At 39.1% G+C, this 16,751-nt stretch overlaps 3 protein-coding genes across 3 annotated transcripts; 2 read left to right on the top strand and 1 right to left on the bottom strand.

Annotated features, from left to right (window-relative positions):
• Window positions 1-1,548: 1,548 nt before the first annotated feature.
• Window positions 1,549-6,120, bottom strand: LOC117627765. Its single transcript, XM_034360034.1, has 4 exons — window positions 5,671-6,120; window positions 2,292-5,493; window positions 1,849-2,058; window positions 1,549-1,718 (listed from the first exon to the last, which is right to left on the bottom strand). Exons 1-4 carry the CDS (start codon window positions 6,118-6,120, stop codon window positions 1,549-1,551), a joined length of 4,032 nt encoding a protein of 1,343 aa, XP_034215925.1.
• A 1,182-nt stretch (window positions 6,121-7,302) lies between these two features.
• On the top strand, window positions 7,303-8,439 carry LOC117614999 (senescence-specific cysteine protease SAG39-like). The gene is made up of 2 exons (XM_034343957.1): window positions 7,303-7,738; window positions 7,847-8,439. The coding sequence occupies exons 1-2, from the start codon at window positions 7,303-7,305 to the stop codon at window positions 8,437-8,439; spliced, it is 1,029 nt and encodes a 342-aa protein (XP_034199848.1).
• A 4,869-nt stretch (window positions 8,440-13,308) lies between these two features.
• On the top strand, window positions 13,309-16,491 carry LOC117633478 (choline monooxygenase, chloroplastic). Its single transcript, XM_034367106.1, has 10 exons — window positions 13,309-13,688; window positions 13,799-13,844; window positions 13,935-14,070; window positions 14,173-14,247; window positions 14,352-14,552; window positions 14,841-14,936; window positions 15,217-15,338; window positions 15,451-15,544; window positions 15,952-16,002; window positions 16,087-16,491. Exons 1-10 carry the CDS (start codon window positions 13,403-13,405, stop codon window positions 16,222-16,224), a joined length of 1,245 nt encoding a protein of 414 aa, XP_034222997.1. The 5' UTR covers window positions 13,309-13,402; the 3' UTR covers window positions 16,225-16,491.
• Window positions 16,492-16,751: the final 260 nt, after the last annotated feature.

Below are 16,751 nucleotides of genomic sequence, written 5' to 3' on the forward strand. Positions count from 1 at the left end.
CTAACATGTGACATTTAGAGAAGAAATTGGATGAAATTGCGTGAAAACTAACAGCAGGGGCTAAATTGGCCATTTAAAACAATATGAAGCTAAATTGGCTGACAAAATAATTCAAAGTGAAGATTTTGACAGTCGATATAGTTCAACGGGGTATTCGACAGTTTACCCTTTGGATTACCATCAAAATCAATGCCTACAACCTACTACATGTATATTAATTGTTAGGTATATTTATATATATATATATGTACATGATGAAGTTATCTTAACAAAAATATGTAGCAAGTTCTATAAATACCAAAATGAAGAACTTATCCAATTTCTTTAGCTGAAGCTGAAGTATCCAACTATGCCTAAATTTAACCACATGCTTGGAATCGTTATAAGTTAAAAAATGCTTTCCAGTCAATAACTAATCCATGGAAGAAACAGATATATACATACGCAAGAAAAAAGAAGAAGTAAATCATAAGAAACAAGATGCTATAGTACCTACTTCATTGTTGACAAAGAGCTCATTTGGAATGCAAGTCTCTGACGAAGTGGCCTTTCTCTTGGCTATGATTTATGGTTTTTGTTCTCAAATTTTTGTTGAGTTCAAATCACTATATCTGATTTTACTTGGAAGCGAAGAAAATTGATCTTTTTACTTTTTCTTAATTGGTCTTCTACCAAAAAAAAAAGGTCTTTTTTTTTTTTGGGATTGTAAAAAGAGCTTTATTCAATAAAATCAAGATTACAAATAGTCATGAAACAGGGATGCATCTATGTGGTCTCGTTAAACTTTGCCATGAAAATTCTTAGTGAGAGAAAATCCGGTCAAGAAAAAAGGTCTTTGATCAATAACTACTAGCTCTATTTTGGCATGTAGTGAGAATGTTTTTTCTTGGTCAAGAAAATTGAGAAGATTATTGAACTTTTTTTCTTTGTCAATAAAATTGAGAAGGTTTTTACTGTCATCTCTGGGCTGTTCTGCCACAATGTTGCCGGGAAGAACCAATTGGCTTATTCATGTTGTTCGTGATAACTAAAAACATTGAGAGAAATGCTCAAAGAAAGCCTCACATTGATAAGAGATGGATAGTTATTTTGCATCGTTCCTCTTCTTCCGTTCAACGGTTAGTACCCATTTAAGTTTTTTAAGTAACTTTCTGACGCAGCACAAGCAACAAAGGTTTCAAGCGAAACCTTGAGTAACAAGAAATCTGAATTCCACCAGAAATTAAGAGGAATTCTCTTGGGATAATTTTATTAAAATTTGAGATATCAGAAACGTTCAGACAAACCTGTCTAAATACACAACTCTCAACCCTTGAACTGCTAGGGGAGTTATTACATTAAAACTGAAAAAACAGAATTAATTCGGAGACTTAACTACGTAACTCCGAAACTGAAAAACAGAATTTATTCAGAGAATTAACTACAAAACTTTGAATGTAGTTTTGGAAGGCCAAACGACCTCAGAATGCCAAAATCCATCATACGTCACGGCTAAGCGATGTGTTTGACTCGTGGCGTCGTTCCCTTTCCGAAATGGTATTTTGCGTCCTAATCGGAGCTCGGACAACAAATCTGCAAATTCCCGCTACATCCTTTTTCTAGCTCAACCGCGATAAAATCTGCCATCTGTTCTACATCAGTCCCCTCCACCTCCAAAGAACTCGACCCCGAGTTATGATCTGGATAAAGGACCTCATCTTCACGGAACTCATATAAATCTGCAACATTAAAAATATTGGAAATTCCCATGGAATCCGGTAACTCAATAACATAGGCATTATCATTGATCCGTTTGAGCACTTTGTAAGGACCTTTTTTTTTTTTTTTGTTTAAGCTTGCTATATGTGCCAACTGGAAACCTCTCCTTCCTCAGAAATATCATCACAGAATCGCCTTCTTGAAACACTTTAACTCGCCTATGCTTATCTGCAGCAGTTTTGTACTTAGCATTAGTTTGCTCAAGTTTCTGCTTGACTTCATCTCGAACGGCTACTACTTCCTCAGCCAAATTTTTATCAGCCACACTGGTTTGCTGGCCTCTAGGCAGTTTCACCAAATCTACAACATGGTTAGGTATAGCAGTATAAACAATGGAAAATGGAGACTTCCCAGTTGCACTATGGACTGCACTGTTATATGCAAACTCCACATGCGGTAGTGCATAATCCCATTGTTTTGGCTTCTCTCAACAGACGCTTCGTACCATATTGCCCAATGTCCGGTTTGTAACCTCAGTCTGGCCATCAGTCTGGGGATGGGCAGTGCTGCTACGATTCAAAGTAGTCCCAAACAGCCTCCACAAAGTGATCCAAAATGGCTCAAGAACTTGGTGTCACGATCTGATGTAATGGATGTAGGAACCCCATGCAAGCGAACAACCTCCCTGAAAAACAGTTTGGCTATATTTGATGCATCAGCAGTCTTTTTGCAGGCTATGAAATGCGCCATTTTTGAGAACCGATCAACCACCACAAATACAGAGTCCACTCCCCTTTGTGTTCGGGGCAAACCGAGGACAAAATCCATAGCAAGATCCTGCCAAATATCGTTAGGAACTGGTAATGGCATATATAATCCAATGTTTTGTACCTGCCCCTTCGAAGTTTGACAAGTGTAGCACTTGGTCACAATAGTTCCAACATCTCGTTTGAGTTGTGGCCAATAAAATCTCTCCTCCATCCCTGCAATTGTTTTATCACGGCCTAGGTGGCCACTCAACCCTCCACCATGCAAGTCCCGAATGAGCTTCTCCCTTAAAGAGGAAACTGGAATACACAACTGGTTGCCTTTGAACAAATAACCTTCATTAAGAAAGTAATCTGTCATCGGCTCTTGATTGGTGCACTTAGTCCAAATGTCCCGGAAATCATCATCACCTTCATATAATTCCTTCAGACATTCAAACCCCACAACTTCTTGAGTCAGCGTGACTAACAATGAAGCTCTTCTACTCAGCGCATCCGCCACACGATTTGTCTTGCCGGAAGTATGCTTGATAACGAACGAAAATTTCTGCAAAAAAGTCACCCATCTAGCATGCATTTTATCAATATTTTTCTGGCTGTTAATATACTTCAACGCTTGATGATCTGTAAATAAAACAAATTCCTTCTGGATAAGATAGTGCTCCCATTGCTTCAAAGCTCGAACAACCGCATAGAACTCTTGGTCATAAGTACTCCACTTTTGACGTGCATCGCTCAACTTTTCAGAGAAGAATGCAACTGGCCGCTTGTCTTGTGAAAGCACAGCTCCGACTCCCACACCGCTAGCATCACATTCAACTTCGAAAACTTTCTCAAAGTTTGGAAGGGCTAGAACCAGCGCGGTCCAAAGCTTTTCTTTTATATCTGCAAAGCTTCTCTCTTGCTCCTCTCCCCAGCTGAACCGGCCCTTCTTCAAACCCTCTGTGATAGGTGCAGCGATGGAGCTGAAATGCCTCACAAATCTTCTGTAAAAGGTGGCCAAACCATGGAAACTTCGAACTTCAGAAACTGTTTTTGGAGCTGGCCAGTCAAGGATTGCCTTGATCTTCTTGTCATCTACCTGGATACCATTCTCACCAACAACAAAACCCAAGAACAGTAGCTTATTTGTGCAGAAAGTACATTTTTTTAGGTTTACATACAGTTTATTTTCTCTCAAAACATCTAAAACTTGTCTCAAATGCACAAGATGTTCTTCTTTTGTGGTACTATAAATTAAAATGTCATCGAAATAAACTACGACAAAAGAGCCAATAAATGGTCGAAGAACCTGATTCATGAGTCTCATGAAAGTGCTAGGCGCATTTGACAATCCGAATGGCATCACCAACCATTCAAATAATCTGTCCTTGCTCTTGAACGCTGTTTTCCATTCGTCGCCAGGTCTGATGCGAATCTGGTGGTAACCGCTTCGCAAATCTATCTTGGAAAACACCCTTGAGCCGCTAAGAACATCCAGCATATCCTCCAACCGTGGAATGGGAAACCTGTACTTGACTGTTATCTTGTTGATTGCTCGGCTATCAACACACATTCGCCAAGTCTTGTCTTTCTTCGGAACCAGCAAAACGGGAACTGCGCAGGGACTCAAACTCTCCCTGATAAATCCCTTCTGCAGTAATTCTTCAATCTGCTCTCTTAGGATGTCATTCTCCTTGGGGCTCATCCGATAATGAGGCAGATTCGGAAGGCTAGCTCCAGGCACCAAGTCAATTCGGTGTTGTATGTCCCGCATAGGTGGCAGCTCGTTTGGCAATTTTTCAGAAAGTAGTTCCTGAAACTGTGACAAAATCTGCTGCACGTCTTGTGGAATGTCACTTTCTCCTCTGCCAAGCTTCAACAACCCCTTCAACACCAAGGGACAAAAATACTCCGCCTCTTTGACAGCCTCGTTCAACTCCTGCTCGCTGCTAATTAGGGTTAGGAAACTAGAACTCCTCGTCTTGGGCTCAACAGATTGTTTTGAGGGCTTTGTAGTTGCCATTGCAATTTTTCGGTTGTTCCAAGAAAACAGAATTACATTATCTCGTCCCTTGTAAGTCGCATCCACATCAAATTGCCAAGGTCGCCCTAATAAAATATGGCATGCATCCATGTCAATAACATCACATAATACATCATCACTGTAATGCTTACCAATGGACAGTGGCACACGGCAAGTCTCAGCAACACGAACCGAAGGGCCTTTTTTAACCCAACCTAGTGAGTAAGGGCTGACATATGGCTCCGTTGATAGCTGCAAATGCTCCACCAATTTCTTTGACAAGAAATTCTCGCAACTTCCATTGTCGACGATCACATCACACACCTTGTTTTTGATTGAGCAGAGGGAACGAAAAATACTATGACGCTGCCCTTCCTCCTTTGGTGCCAAAAGAACTCTCTGCAAAACCAAGGTAATCCTCTCCATTCCTTCCTCAATTGCAAATTCAGCCCCTGCATAATCATCTTCCCCGACTTCATCTTTTTCCTCATTTTCATCGACCTCCTCGATAAAGTTAGCCTGCTTCCGCTCTGGACAAACATTAGAACGATGCCCTGGTTTTTGGCAACGGTAACATATGTCCGTCATGGGCTTAGCATACGGATTCTGGGATTGGTTTCGGGACTGCCCTCTGTTGAAAGTCCGGCTGCTGCTTTCGTTAAAGTTTTTGTTTTGGACAGTTGTCGCTGGTTTCGTCGTTCCTCCAGGTTGCTGCTGCACTTTCCCCTTATCTCCGGAGCCACTAGAAGCACCAGTAGCATATTCAGAGGCTTCCGTCGTGTTCCTGCGGAAGTTGGGTTGGCGCTTCTCCTTCTCCAACAGTTCAGCTTTCATCGCCATGTTAATCGCCTCTTGCAAAGTCCATATATTCTGCATACCAATTTTTTCTTGGATGGAAATCTTCAGCCCATTGTTATACCTCGTGACCTTTTGATTGTCAGTCTCGGTCAAATGGTTTTCGCTCTGCCAAACGCATGAATTCTTCGGTATATTCAGAAACCGAACGGTTGCCTTGCGCACAACCTAGATACATACGGTATAGAATCTGCTCATAATCTGTGGGCAAGAATCGTTCCATCATAAGCGACTTCATCTTCCGCCATGTACGAACCCGCTGCTTTCCTTGCCTCTGCCTTGAATTTTGCAATTGATCCCACCATACAGCTGCTGTAGCTTTTAGACGGAAAGCTACCATCTTACCATTTTATGCTCAGGAACCTCCATAATATCGAAAAACCTCTCCACTTCTACAAGCCAATCCAAGAAGTCTTCAATCTTCAGATTTCCCCAAAAGTTAGGGATTTCGGCTTTAATCCGATAATCGCCAAAATTTTCGTAATTGCGATTACGACAATTATTAGCCGGTGGTGGTGGTTCCTCAAGTTCTTCTTCTGACTCTGACTCGCTATCCGGAATATGTTGCCTCATATTATCTCTTCTCTCGCCATCTCTACCTTCTCTTCGATTGTCTTCCCTGCCTTCTCTTCTTTCGTCATCTCTGCCACCTCTTCTATTGTTGCCACCTAGAGCTTGCAACAACAATTCTCGCATCTCCCCAAATTGGTTGGTTAGGTTGTCGATCCGTTGGTTTTGAGCGTTCAAATCCGCTCGAGTAATTGGGGCTGGGACATTAGCTTCTCGATCACCCATGATAAGACAAGACAAGAATACCGAGACGGGAGAGACCCGCTCTGATACCACTTGACGCAGCACAAGCAACAAATGTTCAAGCGAAACCTTGAGTAACAAGTAATCTGAATTCCACTAGAAATTAAGAGGAATTCTCTTGGGATAATTTTATTAAAATTTGAGATATCAGAAACGTTCAGACAAACCTGTCTAAATACACAACTCTCAACCCTTGAACTGCTAGGGGAGTTATTACATTAAAACTAAAAAAACAGAATTAATTCGGAGACTTAACTACGTAACTCCGAAACTGAAAAACAGAATTTATTCAGAGAATTAACTACGAAACTTTGAATGCAGTTTTAGAAGGCCAAACGACCTCAGAATGCCAAAATCCATCGTACGTCACAGCGAAGCGATGTGTTTGACTTGTGGCGTCGTTCCCTTTCTGAAATGGTATTTTGCGTCCTAATCGGAGCTCGGACAACAAATCTGCAAATTCCCGCTACATCCTTTTTCTAGCTCAACCGCGATAAAATCTACCATCTGTTCTACATCACTTTCTTTTTCTAAATTATGAAAAAGAAAAAGAAAAGAAAAAAGTAATGGTTTCTATGAGAGAACTACTAGTAATTTTGTCTTAAACAATCTTGATGTATGACATTTACAAAGGGACTTTAAGAAGAGCTCAACTTTTTCTCCTAACTATTCGTTTTTTTTAACCTAATCATAGCCAAATCAAGAAGAAGAAAAAAACTATAGCCAGCACAAAAGCAGAAGAACAATTACCAAATTTTGCAAGCATTGCCAAACTACAAGACACATAATTTTAAAAAGGTCCGTGAGGTTTGGAACTACGGTTCAATAAATTCTGCATATAAAACAAAGTAGTAGCATTTTGTACGAAGAAAATATGTGTTTTGATTTGACCCATACAATTTAGGGTCCATAATCACACGAGGACAAATGGTTTTCCAGTAAATTATCGTGACATCAAAATGAATTAATAGTAATATGAGACGGATTCACATCAGAACATTTGCTTGGGCACGAAGATTGCAAATCAACTTTTGGGGCACGATGATAGCAAGGCCATCGATCTATTCTCTATATTAACTGTGAACAAGTGTACCATTTCAGTGCATACCAACTCTTCAATTCATTTACTTATATCAACTCTAGCTGCTTCCAGTGTTAACTACCATGGAGTTTATTAACCAGTACTACTGCAAATGTATCTGTTTGGCCTTGATCTTCATGTTGGGGGCTTGGTCTTCTCAAGCCACTTCTCGCAATCTCCAAGATGCATCAATGTATGGAAAATACGAGCAATGGATGGCTCGCTATGAACGTGTATATACCGACATTCAAGAGAAAGAGATGCGTTTCAAGATATTCAAAGAAAATGTGGCATTCATAGAATCATCCAATAGCGATGCAAACAAACCTTATAAATTGAGTGTCAATCAATTTGCAGACCTTACAAACGAAGAATTCAAAGCCTCTAGAAATGGATTCTTGGGGCATGAATGCTCCACAAAGACAACTACTTTCAAATATGAAAATGTTACAGCCCCACCTACGGTAGATTGGAGAACAAAAGGAGCTGTGACGCCTATCAAAGACCAAGGCCAATGTGGTAATTTTCATCTAGATATCTCAAACACTACTCTCCTTTTGAAAATTAATTCAATCATTTTGTTATTAATCTAATTGGTTTTTAATTGCAATAAAAAAAAAAATGTAGGATGTTGTTGGGCTTTTTCAGCAGTGGCCGCCATGGAAGGAATTACTAAGCTTACAACTGGTAACCTGATCTCTTTATCTGAGCAAGAGTTGGTTGATTGTGACACCAAAGGTGTAGACCAAGGTTGTGAGGGTGGCTTGATGGATGATGCATTTCAATTCATCAATCAAAATCATGGGCTTAGTACCGAGACAAATTACCCCTACACAGGTGTTGATGGTACTTGCAACACCAAGAAAGAGGCTAGCCACGCTGCCAAGATAACTGGCCACGAAGATGTGCCTGCAAACAGTGAAGCTGCCCTTCTTAAGGCTGTTGCTAATCAACCTATTTCAGTTGCCATTGACGCCGGCGGTTCTGATTTTCAATTCTATTCAGGTGGTGTCTTTACAGGAGCTTGTGGAACAAGTCTTGATCATGGTGTTACCGCTGTTGGTTACGGAGTCAGTGCTGATGGTACCAAGTATTGGTTGGTGAAGAACTCATGGGGCACAGAATGGGGTGAAAAAGGATACATAAGAATGCAAAGAGGTGTTGAGGCAAAAGAAGGTCTTTGTGGCATTGCTATGGAAGCCTCTTACCCCACTGCATAGTTTGAATTATACCCTCAAAATCAATGCCTACTGTATAAAAACCTTGTGGGTGTACTATATATATCATGAATGTATATGATGAACTTGTACCCTTACGTACATGATATTATGCCTGTAACAAGACTATCAAGTTTTATAATTGCCAAAATGAGGAACTTATTCAACTTGTTTGAGTTGAATTATCCAGTAATGTCTAAAATTTACCACTTGCTTGTGTAAACTTCAAAAAAGGCCAAATCAAAGACTTAGAGCATCTCCACCCCAAAGGGCTAAGAGCAAGTCCAGCGCTGCTGGTTTGCCCGGGCAGCAGGGGGCCTAGGCCCATCTTTTGGCTCCAACGCACAAAGGCAAGACCAGGCAATTGATGGGGGGCCACAAGCCTGGGCAAGCCCAAAGGCAAATCTTGTCTGGGCTCTTGCCTGGGTTTGTTGACGTCATTGACGACGGCAGCAACTAAAAAAAATTTTAAAAAATAAAAAAAAATACCAAAATTTTCAGAATTTTTTTATATATAAATACCTAGTCCTATTTTTCACTTCTCATGCCAAAATTAATGGTTTAAGTATAAAAAATAAATAGTAATTGCCCTTGCCCTTGCCATTTGGGGTGGAACCAAAAAAGACAAGGCTGCCACTATTCACGTGAATAGTGGCAGCCCTTGCCTTGCCTTAGCCTTTTGGGATGGACTTGCTCTAAGACAAGGGCCTCCACTATTCACGTGAATAGTGGCAGCCTTGCTATTTGTGGTTCCACCCCAAAAGGTTAAGCCTAAGATAATTACTATTCATTGTACTTTACTTCATATTTTTTAATACTTTAAACCATTAATTGTGATAATCTTTTGTAATTAAATTTTCGGATAAAATTTTTGGTTGCCACGTGTCCATTATTTTTTAGAAAAGATTTTCGGATGAGAATCTCGGTTGCCACGTGTCTTATTCCAGATAAAATTTTTGGATATTCATTAAAAAAAATTATAATCTCATATTTCAGATAAGAATTCCACCCTCTAAAATTGTGCCACGTGTCCCATGTTAGATAAGATTTTCAGATATTTTAAAAAAAATTATATTCTGTATAAGATTTTCACTCTCTAAAATTGTGCCACGTGTCCCATGTCATATAAGATTTTCAGATTTTTTTTTTAAATTATAATTTCAGATTTCAGATAAGATTTTCACCCTCTAAAATTGTGCCACGTGTCATCTCTATCTTCTGAATCCCTCTATAAAACTACGCCATCAACTCATACCTCTCACATCATGTCTTATCTATTTCTTCATTTCTCAGATTTTACAAAACACATTCTACTCTCAATGTCAAACTTGAGGAGGGTGTTGGAGAGGCAACAGAAAGAATAGGAAGAAATGTGGCACAGATTTGCTGATGAAGATCGGGAGGCCGATGAATAAGATGAAGAAATGCTTGCAGCGGCGGTGTGTATGTTTAATCAATCAAGGCAACACCGCCGTCGTCGTGCCCCGAATGTGGACAGACGTAGGGAGTCTCGGGGTAAGAATCTCTTGGAATATTACTTTATCTCAAATTTGTTATATCATGTTTCTAAGTTTCGAGAGAGATATAGAATGCAACCACATTTGTTCCAAAAAATCATGCATGATATTTGTAATTACGACACATACTTCATTCAAAAGTATGATGTTGTTGGAGCTTTGGGTCTTCTCCCGGAGCAAAAACTTACAGCTACTTTGCGGATGCTTGCTTATGGGGCATCTGCGGAACAGGTGAATGAGATTGCAAGGATGGGAAAATCAACTATCCTAGAGTGTTTGGTGAGATTCTGTGATGCCGTGGAAAATTTGTACACAAGGGAGTACCTTCGCAAACCCACGCCGAGGGACCTGCAAAGGCTTCTACAAAAAGCTGAGGCTCGAGGTTTCCCAGGAATGATTGGAGGCATCGATTGCATGCACTGGCAGTGGAAGAATTGTCCTACTGCTTAGCAAGGAGAGTACGGGAATCGGAAGGGCCAAAAAAGTATAATTTTGGAGGTCGTAGCTTCATTCGACTGTTAGGTTTGGCATGCCTTCTTCGGGGTTGCCGGATCTCATAATGACCTCAATGTCCTTGGTCAATCCCCGGTGTTCGAAGAGGTATTGAGGTCATTCCCCCCAGATCACGTACCAAATCAACAATACCGTATACTCTGGTGTACTACCTTGCCCACGGAATTTATCCTAGGTGAACGACATTCGTGAAAACAATTCTGAATTCCCAATCCGAGAAGGAAACAAGCTTTGCTTCCTTTCAAGAAGGTTACAGGAAAGACATGGAAAGGTATTTCAGTATCTTGCAAGCTCGTTGGGCAATTATTAGGGGTGCTGCTCGGGTGCTGGATGAGGAGGTGCTGCGGAGCATTATGATGACTTGCATCATCCTCCACAACATGATTGTGTCAGATGAGTATGATTATGATGCTCCATATGTGTTTGAACCCAATCCCATGAACACGGCGTTGACAAAAATATATGAAAGGCCGATGGGACCAAATGGACAACTAATGGAGCCCGAATCGTTACTTCGGGATGGTCGATACAACAACCCCATGATTGATCGTTATCAAGAAATGCAATCTTCATATGTTCACGAGAGACGTCAACTTGACTTGATCGAGCACTTGTGGGAGATGAAAGGCAATCACAATGGATGAAGTCAAGATTAGTGCTTTGTTTGGAATTATGCTTTGTTTTTAATTATGCTTTATTTTGTGTGTGGTGTTTTTTGGAATTATGATTTTTTTATTATTATTATGCTTTTAAGTATGGTTTGTTTTGTGTGTTGTTTGCAATAAATTAAGGTTTGTTTTTAATTAATCTTTGTTTTGATGCTCAAATGTTTTTAATAAATAGTCATATTATTTAATGCTAATACAACAATACAACAATACAACAATACAACATATGGCAAAGGTGTTTCAATACAACCTAATGGTTTTCATCATTTAACCAATCCGTATTGCTACATGGAAAAGTTTTCTTCTCATCACATCCCTTCGTCTATGCTTCCAATAGGCCTTTGTTTCAGGAGACATATGGCTCGTATCCATGGCCATGATTTTCATCTCTCTATCATCCATGTCTTTTTCTTGTGTCTACTGCTGTTGAATTGCAAATGCTTCTTGTCGTGCCATGTATGCATCATCTCTTTTCAAGTCTCTCTCAATTCTTAGTGTCGTGTTCTTAGCTATTTGCTCCAATAATTGTACACATTCATTGTTTGAAGTGCTCCCTCTCTTGGCCTTTGCCGCCTTTCTCCCAATAGGTCTCGGCGGACGTGGGAGTGGTGACTCTATTTTCATTGGGGAGTCCAATGGCGAATCAGTTGTTGGCGAATCCTGGAGCGGCTTCTCATTTAGCACAACCGGCGGACCTGTGGGAATAATTTTGAATATCGAACAATCCTTCACAACTTCCCAACATTGAAAATGCAAGAAATTTTTTTTGCCTTGCCCCATGGCACCGAACCAAACTTGTGCTTGTATGATCTATTAAAAATAAATAATTGGAAGTGCAAGAAAAAAAAAGATTATGCAAGAAAATATAAACTATTTTGAAATGCAAGAAAAAAAATTGATTATGCAAGAACATATAGACAAATTGGAAATGCAAAAAAATAAATAAAATAAATAAATGCAAGAAAAAGAAATAGAATATGCAATAAAAAACAAAGTTACATTAAATTGATTAAAATGGCAATTATGAATATTTTACCTCATCAGATAGATTTTGACCGCTTCGAATGTTCTCCCTTGCTTTTGTCAAAACATTTCTCCATTTTCCTAACTCTTTATTTAGAATTTTTCATTTACTAGACAATGTCATTTCGGTCCGAATGGAACCCGATCTTTAACAAAATTCTTCATGAATTTTGCTTAACATATGAGAGAACTTCATCTCATTGCCAATGACAGGGCAATGACTAACGGTCACCCAAGACTGACACAATGCAATGTCTTCCTGAGTTGTCCATGAGCCTCTGGCTTCGACAGAAGATGCCATTTATTTTTTGATACAAATGGAAAGTAGTAGAAAAATGTGAGTGAAAAGTAAAAAATATTGGAAGGAGAAGAGTTTGTATGAAGATTTGGTGTGGAAAGTGAATAATGTGAGTGGAAAGTAAAAAATATTGGAAGGAGAAGAAATTGTATGAAGATTTGGTGTGAAAAGTGAATAAAATTGTTAGGTATTTATAAGGAAAAAATCTAGAATTTTTTGGTATTTTTTTTTTAAAAATTCAAAAAATTTTGCAAATTTTGCAAATTTTTTTGCAATTTTTTAAGCCAAAAAAACTTGGACCGTCGGATTTCTGGAAAAAAATTCGATCGGAGCGTTCGGGTTGTGACACGTGGCGTATTCCCATTGGATTCTATCAGGGATGATGTTAGCAGTGACGTCGAGCTAACCTCAGTGCCCTAGGGTTGAAGCCTAGGCGAGACCTGCACTTGGACTTGCCCGAGCTGGATTGGTAGCGCTGGAGGGTGGATTGGGCTCTCGGGGGGCCTTTTGCCCTGGCAGGGCCCCTGCGCTAGAGATGCTCTTACTTAGATACAAGGCCTCCTATGCTATAGTTCGTGTTGCATTTATTTATTTATTTATTCATATAATAATGAATTTAATCTCGAAAAAGATAAAATTGCATGCAATTTCATAAACTGTGCCTCTTAAAAGTACTTATGAATAGAAATATTTCCTAAAAATACAGTTCCAAAAAAGCCCTAAAAGATAATTGATTACATTTTATTTCTTAATGTTTTCAAGCACTTAATTACAATCGATTATTAACCATAGAAACAATTGCAAACAATATCTAATCGAAACTAAAGGGAACAAATGTTTGTCCTTTTTCAAACGACCAAATGGGTACCTTGGGACACATTCAAAATAAAATAACTCAAAGCACAACCACCGAAGCACCTGGCTGAGCTCGCGGAGCTTTCGAAGCCATGGAGATGGCGATGACTGTGATGAATGCGGCAACTCTCCAACCCAAACCTCTTCGACCCAAAGGCCCTTACCTTCTTCCAAACCCAAGAACAGTCTTCAACTTCAAGGCCTCTTCTCTCCACAACCCTCAAGTCTCGTCAATCGGAGCTCCAACTCTGGTGGGTCAATTCGACCCAACAATCCCCATAGAGCGAGCCGTAACTCCACCCAGCTCATGGTACACCGATTCTTCCTTTTACTCTCTCGAACTCGACACCCTCTTCTACCGTGGATGGCAGGCCGCAGGTCAGCTTCTATTTAATTTACTTGTTATCTCTGTTTGGTCGCTGAGAAAAAGGGTAGGAAAATGATTGAAGAAAATAGTTATGAGCTTTTGAATGGTTATTGATTTTCAGGATACACTGAACAGATAAAAAATCCAGGGGAGTTTTTCACTTGCAGGTGGAAGCTTTTGACTTGTAATTAGTTAAGCTCTGTTTGGTTTTTGTGGTTTTTGGTTTTGGGGTTTTGATTTAGTTACTTAACTAGCAGATTGGGAAACGCAGAGTTTGTTGTGTGCCGAGATGGTGATGGCAAGCTTCAAGCTTTCCACAATGTATGTCGACATCATGCCTCACTTCTTGCATATGGAAGCGGCCGCAAGTCTTGCTTTGTGTGCCCTTATCATGTGAGTTTACTTATGACATTGCTAATTTCTTGCTACATGTACATTAGTCCAAGCATCTTCTTAAGTAACTAAATTACTTACGCATGCAAAACCCAATTGCAGGGATGGACTTATGGGTTAGACGGCTCACTTCTCAAGGCAACTAGAATAACTGGAATACAAAATTTCAATGAACATGTATGCTGTAATATTGTTATGGATGCAATCACATTCCTGCTGTTGTACAATTATCTTCCAAATGGAGGTTTAATTTGTTTGATTTGTCTGGCCATGAAGGGTAGGAGTTTGGGCTTATATCGGTGAAAGCAGCTACTTGGGGCCCGTTTGTTCTTCTCAATATGGAGCAGGATGTTGATAGTGATACAGACATAGTGGAAAAGGAATGGCTTGGCAGCTCTTCAGAACTACTGAGTAACAATGGGGTCGATTCCTCATTAAGTTTTGTTTGTAGACGTGATTATATGATTGAATGTAACTGGAAGGTATGTTCCATGCTTGTTTTACTTTCAATTTTTCCTTGCCAGATGAGTTTCTTTTGAAACTTCAATTTGAACTTTCTCTGTTCTGATGATAATCTTTTAACAGCTTTATGGCCCCTAGTCATGAAAGTAAAATACATCACGCCCTGTTTTTTCTTTGCAGCAAAAACCTCTAAAGAAGATTTAGTCTTTACTAAAACTCAGTTGTTCAAAAATAGCATGGATAACTGTTATTATGTTTAAGATGATGGAGCTGACAGCTGATTACTCTTTATCCATTTCTTGTTGTAGGTCTTTTGTGACAACTACTTAGATGGCGGATATCATGTGCCTTATGCGCATAAAGGCCTTGCATCTGGTCTTAATCTTGATCATTACTCTACAACAGTATGCTTCCCTTTCATTATTTCACTTTTCTTGACATGTGTACGTGGGTTGCAAAATTATGCTATATATAGATCTGAAGGTATCTGGAAGATCTTCATGTACCAAGGATTTCACGTATTTTTAACTTCCTTGAAGTACATTCAAAACAAGGGATTCCTTATTTAGAGTTTTGTCAAGAGCTTTTACTCTTGCAGCATATATCCATCTACTATTACTGTTTTCTTGACTTAAATTGTTTGATTTTGTCCTTGCATCTTAGTTAGTGTTGTTAATTATATAGATATATGAAAAGGTCAGCATTCAAAAGTGTGAAGGTGGCTCGACAGAAAGAACAAATGATTATGATCGGCTTGGATCAAAAGCTCTATATGCTTTCGTTTATCCTAATTTCATGATTAATAGGTAATTGATCAGTGACTGAAGTGGAAATGACTAGTGCATTAGTTTCTTCTATAAGCTAATTCTACAATGAATTCTTATAAGTAATAAAATAACTTTTTAAGGTTTCTCATAGGTATGGACCATGGATGGACACCAATCTAGTACTGCCACTTGGACCAAGGAAATGTCAAGTGATATTTGATTACTTCATTGAACCTTCTCTTATGGTAAGATTAATTTATTCTACTTTTGGATAGTCCCTGCCTGTATTATCTACAAAATTAAGTTTGCAAGTGTCTTAAAACCCTGAAAGAAGTCATATAGATGTCATACTATAAATTGGTTTTCCTCTGTTCTAGTATCTGAAGTATTTAGGGGTACTTGCTTTTTCTTGCAATCTGTCGAAGATCACCGTTATTTACAAGGCATTACGTGCCATGCATGAACTATACATTAGTTTGAAACCTAGAGAAACCAAGTAATGAACACTCGTCTGGACAAAAACAAGTCAGCACAAAAATATAATTAAGATTCACACCCCGCGGTAAACCTATTGTTTTCATCATGTTGATTCCAAGTGTGCTTTGTATCTTTTACTTCTTTTTTTTTTTACTTTTGATTTCTGGTTCCTCAGGATAACAAAGATTTTATAGAGAGAAGTTTGAAAGACAGTGAAAGAGTACAGGTATATAATCAAAACATGCATGGTTCATTCATGGTTCTTAATATCTAGGCCTAATACACAGATGGGGTGGCTGAGAATATGCAGGTGGAAGATGTCGTGCTATGTGAAGGTGTCCAAAGAGGTCTTGAATCACCTGCATATGATATCGGCAGATACGCTCCGACTGTCGAGAATGCCATGCACCATTTCCATTGTCTGCTTCACAAAAGCCTGAAAAAATGAGATTTACCCGATACATATCGGTAGATGTGCTCCAACTGTCGAGAATGCCATGCACCATTTCCGTTTTCTGCTTCACGAGAGCCTATCAAAATTATGTCCTGATTGTATCCATCCTCCTATTTTAGTTTTATATCTTTCGTTGTTCATGTTTTATGAATGATGCAAGCGTGATGCTTTTTATTTTTCTGTGGGGATTACATTGTCCTGGTGTTTTTCACTTCAAAGAATTTTACGAAGCAATAAAAACTTGTTTTATTTCTTCAAGTACACAGTAGAAGTGATTCAATTTCAGAGAAGGTGAAAGTAATAATTAATTTATTCAATTGTGGGTAGGATGAAAACGGGTGGACCTAAATTTTTTAACGGGCCATTTGATTATAAGGATTCTGAACTCTATTAATTCATACCAAAGAGAGATCATTTATTTGTGCACTCGAGACGTGTTCAAGCCTCCATCCATGACTATTACTTAGAATTAAAATATAAAATAAAAGAAACTATGACTTCATAAATTTGATTTGTACGTC

The sequence above is a fragment of the Prunus dulcis genome, chromosome 1 (assembly GCF_902201215.1).
Source record: "Prunus dulcis chromosome 1, ALMONDv2, whole genome shotgun sequence".
Taxonomy (NCBI): domain Eukaryota; kingdom Viridiplantae; phylum Streptophyta; class Magnoliopsida; order Rosales; family Rosaceae; genus Prunus; species Prunus dulcis.

Coding starts and splice junctions, on each gene's coding strand:
- LOC117627765 (XM_034360034.1), bottom strand. CDS start 6,120: ATGGGTGATCGAGAAGCTAATGTCCCAGCCCCAATTACTCGAGCGGAT. Junction 5,494..5,670: donor AGGTTCCTGAGCATAAAATG/GTAAGATGGTAG, acceptor GTATGTATCTAG/GTTGTGCGCAAGGCAACCGT. Junction 2,059..2,291: donor TGGATCACTTTGTGGAGGCT/GTTTGGGACTAC, acceptor ACCATGTTGTAG/ATTTGGTGAAACTGCCTAGA.
- LOC117614999 (XM_034343957.1), top strand. CDS start 7,303: ATGGAGTTTATTAACCAGTACTACTGCAAATGTATCTGTTTGGCCTTG. Junction 7,739..7,846: donor CAAAGACCAAGGCCAATGTG/GTAATTTTCATC, acceptor AAAAAAATGTAG/GATGTTGTTGGGCTTTTTCA.
- LOC117633478 (XM_034367106.1), top strand. CDS start 13,403: ATGGAGATGGCGATGACTGTGATGAATGCGGCAACTCTCCAACCCAAA. Junction 13,845..13,934: donor GGGGAGTTTTTCACTTGCAG/GTGGAAGCTTTT, acceptor CTTAACTAGCAG/ATTGGGAAACGCAGAGTTTG. Junction 14,553..14,840: donor TGATTGAATGTAACTGGAAG/GTATGTTCCATG, acceptor TTCTTGTTGTAG/GTCTTTTGTGACAACTACTT.